This window comes from Osmia lignaria, chromosome 12, assembly GCF_051020975.1.
Source record: "Osmia lignaria lignaria isolate PbOS001 chromosome 12, iyOsmLign1, whole genome shotgun sequence".
In the NCBI taxonomy this organism is placed as follows: Eukaryota; Metazoa; Arthropoda; class Insecta; order Hymenoptera; family Megachilidae; genus Osmia; species Osmia lignaria.
This window is the reverse complement of record NC_135043.1, coordinates 4848055-4854878: the sequence shown is the minus strand read 5'-3', so window position 1 is coordinate 4854878 and position 6824 is coordinate 4848055. Positions and strand designations below refer to the sequence as shown.

At 42.2% G+C, this 6824-nt stretch overlaps 1 protein-coding gene and 1 long non-coding RNA gene across 2 annotated transcripts in view; one reads left to right on the top strand and one right to left on the bottom strand.

Moving 5' to 3' along the window:
• The window catches only part of LOC143305914 (uncharacterized), an 85187-nt gene that overhangs the window by 17381 nt on the left and 60982 nt on the right, over window positions 1-6824 (top strand). The gene's annotated exons all lie outside the window — the stretch shown is intronic.
• Window positions 1988-6824, bottom strand: part of LOC143305912 (neprilysin-21) — a 45964-nt gene continuing 41127 nt past the window's right edge. Inside the window, exons 8-11 of the mRNA XM_076691115.1 lie at window positions 6361-6492; window positions 5990-6088; window positions 5741-5908; window positions 1988-2125 (exon numbers count right to left, since the gene is read on the bottom strand). Of these exons, the coding sequence (XP_076547230.1) occupies window positions 5819-5908; window positions 5990-6088; window positions 6361-6492 (321 nt within the window). The 3' untranslated portion in view covers window positions 1988-2125; window positions 5741-5818. The remainder of the gene's footprint in view (window positions 2126-5740; window positions 5909-5989; window positions 6089-6360; window positions 6493-6824) is intronic.

The window sequence follows — 6824 nt, the reverse complement described above, 5'->3', positions numbered from 1 at the left end:
CCTTCGAATCCAGGAAGAGTCCGATCCTTCCCGTTCGTCAGAGCGTGCCAGGTTTTATAAGAAATTTGCAATGCTCCGATGTCAGCGACGTTCTCGTTCCTCGTTACGTTCCAATCGAACTACGAACAATTATTTATTCGTATATCAATAGCTGAACTTATCGATTACGTTAGAAAATATTTTCTACCTGTACAGCAACGTCGTTTCCATAAAATTGAACCTTCCTCCAGAAACTCCTCGCGTATAGCCTCGCGACACACTCGATCCTCGCTTCTAGTCTCTTCCAAGATTCTGGCGTGATCCAGAGCCATTGATCGACGTTCAAATCGGGATCTAGTGGCAGTCGACGTCGATGAAGATCGAAAGCGTGTAGAATCTCGTGGCCGATCACTGATCCGAGTGTCGCGTGTGCTGCGTAGGCTGGACCACTGTCCCAGGACCATGCCCATGCTACCATCATCGCTAATGGAATGCCTAAAAAGAAATTGACAAATGCTCGGCGAATGAAGTGAAACGTGGAAGAAATATTCTTACCGATTGTGTTCGTAGAAGATTCGTAATAAGCATTCACGCTGTAGGGATGTCGACGTCTGAAAAAAGAAAATGCAATTGTAGGAGAGGGGAGAAGAAGGCGTTTTCGTCTCGGAATCGTCTGTCAGACTCGTCAGTGGGGCTGTTAACAGACGATCCCTGCCCAATTCGGAACTTTTATACATTTGAACTGCGACCGCTAGCGAGAACACTGTCATCTCGCCGCCACCTAGCGGTCCCCGGCCCGAACTAAAGGCGTCCGGGAAGACGAAACCCTCCTCTCCCTCTCCACTTAAACGCCTACACAATTTTGTCAAATTTCGTTTATTTGTGTCGCTTACTTTTCCGTCATGTTCCTCCGTAGAACCTTGTCATCCACCGTGCGAATTTGTCGAAACCTCATCAACACGCTGCGGAAGAAATCCTCCGGATCGATCTCCACCTACCGCAAACGACACTCGGTCACGAAAAACGTGGGAAAGTGTTTATGGTCTTCCAGGTGTTTGATTACAGAACAGAAAAATCATTTTCACACGCGTTTCTTAATTTAACTGGACATTCTGGGGAAATTGTTGTTAGCAGTGTTCAACGGAGAAAAACTGAAACTGAATGTCAAGTGTAAGAGAGCATGGAGAAAGGCATCACCTCGGCCATTTCACGGGCCAACAGGGTCTCGTTGTAAAAACCAGGCCAAACGTGAAATCTTCCCCGCAATGAGTTCAGCTTCAACAACGCCTGTGTCCTTGTCTCCTCGTCTAGCCAGGATTTCACCAGGACACGCTCGGCTACCGTTTCCTTCACTCGCTCGAACAGCCCTCCCACCTATTCCAAAGATAATTTTCTCCGTTTACTCTCTGTCAGCAGATTAACTCGATAAAGATCACTAATGTCTTCACTGATAGTCATTGGATTTTAAACTGAAATGATGACTGAAAGGATATCTTAAATAAAGGGTGCGATTACTGTTTGTTGCGTTCGAGTTGCAATACTGTACAATGTACTTATTACTGTGTACTACAAGAGTTGAGTTTGTGCATTATTAAGTTACAAGAGTGCATAGAACAGTGGTGAACTTCAGGGCAATCGCTTGGAGCAATGTCCTATATCAGAATTCTGGTTTAAACAACATAAATGATGTTTATTCCTCTATGAATTAAGGGTGATAAAAATTTAAAGCTAATTAGAATATTTAACATCAACGCGAAGCTTTCTACCAGCATGCTGGCAGCAAACTTTGTCGCAGAGAAAGGATTAAGGATCTCAAATAAGACACTACCCTTATTTGTTTGAATTACAATTTCAGGACATTGCTCCAACTGTTCATCTTTGATGCATATCATTAGCATAGGTGATAGATCGATGACTCTTCGGATGAATGATAATTTTGATCATTCTTCTCTTCCTTACCCTATTGGCTAGAGTCTCTAAATATTGAGGGGTGTATTGACGCACGTATAGAGCACCAACGATTTCACTGAACACGTCCTTCGTCAATTTGAAGCACGAAAGTTCCCAATCCTTGCTGGCGGTCACGTTCACGATGTCATGGAGCGTGTCCACCGCGTACAGTAGCAACAATCCGTTGTGAATAATCCTTCGTAACAAGATATATTTGTAAGTATTCTTCGTAGCCAGACTGTTCGAATGAATACGCAACGTGTTTCAAGACGAGCAATGAAACAGAATAGTATTTCAGATCTTCCGAAAGAAATTTGAATACCATTCGTTCGAGGGAAGTAGGTAGCACAGTTTCGAGGGTTATAACTTTCACACTATTATTCAGAAGGAGCACAACGAATAAAGCTAGCTAATATATACTTTATTGGAAAGATAATGGCCCCCGAGGCTATAATAATGAACAGCTGGCCTCGAAAGCATAATGAATTAATGTTATCGATTTTTTGCGGTACTATTCACGCTTCGAGGCTGTTTCACAGAAATTTTGATAATAAATATTGTACTTATTATTGCGTTCAATTCGAGACGTCAGTTATTGTTAACCCTCTCAGCGGTGAAGGTGTTAAAATTGGCACAGAACAGAATGAAAATTAAACAGTGTATTAAACGCTGGTTGGGGTGGTTAGTTCGGGGAATAGCATCATCGTCTTGTGTAACATTTACGAGGGTAGAAGTTCGTACGCAGCGTGGATGGTGAGCTAGCTACGGGGGTTAATAAATGTAGCACGGCTATCAATTTTAATGCCAGCAACCAGCATGGCACGCATCGTAAATCGCTGCCTAATTCGTCCATTAACCTACGTCGAGAAATTTCATCCCCTATCCGCTGTCGAAACTCAATTCCTGCGTCTATCTTCTGCTCGTACCATCGTTTAATTCGAACGAAAAAGCGTTGAAACGTTACAACACTGATGAATAGTAAGCTTTCGAATGTAAATTGTAGAATTGATGGTGATTCGTAGTGAAATGAGATTAATTCGAACGATTCAGCCTTCTTGCCTCTCGAGAGCGAAACAACTTCTGGCATTAAGTACGATACATGGTCGGGTACAAATTGGCGGCAGGATACCGCCGTCTCATTCTCGCGGCAAGGAATACCTTCGGCAGTAATTATCGCGATGGCTGGATGCATTCATCCCTCCGGTTTGCGTCTGTCTGTCTAGCGGAGATAATGGCGAGCAACGAGCGTGCGCTTGCAAGAGTGGCGTTTCGGAATCCCGAATGTTTGCAACGCTATCAATTCGTTTTGCTGATATTAGGCTTAACTGGCTACGAACTCGATAATTCCGCGGTTACTCCACTCGTATTCCTCGATTTACCATCCCGTACTCCTTTAACCCTTTCCTCTCTGAATACGTACGGTATTGATTGTACACCGCCTATATAACACGGTTCTGGTAAAGTGAAATTCTATGACGAAAAATATCAGCATTGAATACGACATACGCGATACCTCCACCTGGTAGTATATTATGAAAATGCGAACTGGAAACTTTAAAAAATGATCGCCTAACCCGACATCGCAACGCGTTCCGGAATCTGTTGCTTCAAACGGAAGCTCCACGACCGAAGAATTTCACCTTGGATTTCCTGGAAAGACTACATTCCTCGTGTTCGACGACCGAATAACCCGAGTTAAGCTATCTAAGCATGAACCTTGTCTTCAGGAAGTAGCATTTCCTCAGAAGTAGCATTTTCTTGAGCCTGGGATTCGATTCAAAGCGAAATTAACGTAATCGTTATAAATTTTCGTCCTTTCATTTCTCTCAATAGTGTTAACTCAACAAATTATCTCGGTCAAAGGATTTCTTTTCACTGGTATCGCTGTTCGTGGCAATCGTAACGAATGTTTCACGGACGAACGCGTTAATTGATCAACGAATCAAAGGATTAAAGGAACACGATTCTCGATTGCTTTTGGTCCGGATTAAATAATTTGTAGCAACAAACTGCAAGAAGCCAAGCATCGGGAGTTTCGGTAAATTTAAGCGAATCAGTAAACGGTGAACAGACGTAACGTCGTCGTTTAGCTTGCACATAGCTATGCAAATTTTCTTGCTTCCCTGTCAGTGTTTGCGACATTCCCGACCGCAACGCGCAATCTGCCTCATGGTATTCAACTAACCGTGCTGAGAAGTTTGTTTAATGTAATCGGTACGATTCGGTGATCGATGTCCGAAAAGTTACCCCGAATATCCGTTTGCGTCGTCAAAACTCGGACTCCGCTAATTGAAGCCTTTTGATTAATGAGATACGTAATTAGCGAAAATTTACTTGGATATCTGGGTATCCATCAAATAGTCAATAATATGTCAAGATGATGCAGTTTAATGCATCGGTGCATAGGATGCAATTTTTTTCAATGCAATTCCAATACTTTCAAACTGGTTTGTATATTTCTATTGTGTTCTTTAAACGAAAGATAAATGACTCGGCTAATTGAGTAATCAAAAGACGGCTTAATTACTGTTTCGCTCACGTTCTAGCACGGTTTACTTCGGTTATTGACCAAACAAATATTCCCCAAATATTATCGTTTCCCAATTTTCGCTCAATCCGGCTTACCGATCCCACGAATTTTCCAGGGTTTTCGATAATTATAGTAACCACACAATGGGATTATATGTACAATCGCGAACCGTACAGGCGTGATTAATTTCCTGTTATCGAACTTTTCATTAGCAATATTTCTTCAAAAGATAACAGTGTTAGAGCCATAGATATATCGAGGCACCTCGTTAATTCCCACTGCATTTTTGCTGAAATGTCTCCTCGATAATTCGAGACCATTGTTCAGGAAGTTGGTGGCTCGCGGGAACAAAGTATCGGTTGCTCGAATCACGAATGACAACAATGAATGAATATTAATGCAACGAAATGCAGTCGCCTAACCGGAAGAATTTATTTACGTCGCTTTACGTTGTATTCGTCTTCGTTAGGCGCCAGAGGAAGTATTGTTATCGAACCCGGTAGTCTTTTGCGACCGGAAACCACGAATACTGACCGTACGATCATCCAATTGCAAATTATTCACTTTGAGCGATCGATGACATTTTCAAATCAGTAGAAAATAGAAATTTTTCTGTCGAGTTTTAATTTCTTTTTAAATTATCAACAACACCCAATATTAGAGGTAGTTTCATAAAAACTAGCGATCGTAAAAAAATTTCCGATATAACGACAGTTATCGCAACGCGTCGTTATTTTTAATATTACGCCGGTCGTTCGACTAATAAACGAGCCTCTGGCCACTATAATAACGACGTCAATTTTTTACTTCCATCATATAGCAAATGTTCCAACGCACTTAACGGTAACAGCTTGTTTTAATGACTGAAAAATTTAAGACGCGATAAAAATCGACGGAGGAAGAAAGACATTCCTTTGTTTCTTCTATTTTCCGACGCGAAAGCGTTCGTTTAAACATCGCGGACTTTAATATTCCGTAGATTCGGGGCTTAATGTTGCGGAAGAACGAGGAAGAATCGAATTCATCGTTCTATGGAAGATAGGGCTCGGGCCGAGTTAGGCGGTTGTACCTTTTCGTGTCTCGTGACCGCAATAAATTATTTGCTGGCCTTTCAGGGACCGAATTTAAATCCATTCTTATCAAAAGCGCGAAAATGAAAGGCCTCGGAAATTTATCGAAATTTCCTTCGCGTATGAGACACGATTTTTTAATAATTTAGAACGTTGCTCAGGAATTTCTCGATTGATGTTCATCAAAGGACGGAGTAACTACGAAGCTTACCTTCTGGAGAAACGATTCAGCAGTTTACCGAGGCTGCGAAAGTAACGAGGAGCGGTTACGTAAACGTAGATCAATTGATCATCGAAAGAGGATCGATCCCGATTGCGGCTGTGATTGTAAAGATCGGCAGTGGTTGCGCCCATGGTGGCGTTCAGCAGCGTCCCCCACCTTATCTAACCCAGGAACGTAGCAAATCATTTTCCTTTTGCCTTAGCCGGTTAATCGCGTTCCCCATTAACCTCTACTCACATAACCGAAGCTCTCCTGTAGATAGGACATGTTGAAAGGAACGTACACCCTCTGATCGACGTCCACCCAGTTATACAGGTCCTTGTGCTTCGGGTAGATCTGACACGTGAACGAAACGTTATTGAATAAGGGTCAGAGGTCGGTCGGTGTGAATGGGTGGAATGTAACGTTGCTCGTATCAGGAAATGGGAAAAAGTTGCAAGAAAGAAATTTCGATTCGATCCAAGATCGTCCTTTTCTTTTTTCCTTTCAAAGAACAGTGTAAGATCTTGTTCGTTTCATCGAAGATCAAAAAATATATAATTTTTTCTGCGAATGGTTCATTGGAGAAATGAAATTGTATTTTTGGCGGGATCACGTTGAAATCTTACCTTGCTGAGGGATAGACAGAATTGTAACAATAGATCGATCTCCGACGTTCGATCCTTCGGATCCATCGTCCTCGGCAGGAAACCATCGACGATTTTCTGTATCCTTCGCGACCTCTGCTCCTCCATTTTATTCTGTAAACAGAGTGACTACTTATCGTTAGCCAATTCGAAATCATTTTATAATATTTACACGAAAGTTTGTCCAAAGTCAAGCGTAGAAAGTTGTGAAAGGAAACTTACGGTAATGGAGAACGTACGAATGCAAAGTATCAAACTACGATCGTCTCTGAAGAATGAAAGCCCGAGGCTACTCGAGAGGCGACATTTATTATTGTACTTTCCCGCGATAGCGACGATCGAACTTTCAAACTTGTCCCGGGGATGGTGAAATCGGTGTTGCGTAAATAATTTCGAAATAGATCGATGGACGCTTCCGGCGTCTACCAGACGTAGAAACAATGGGG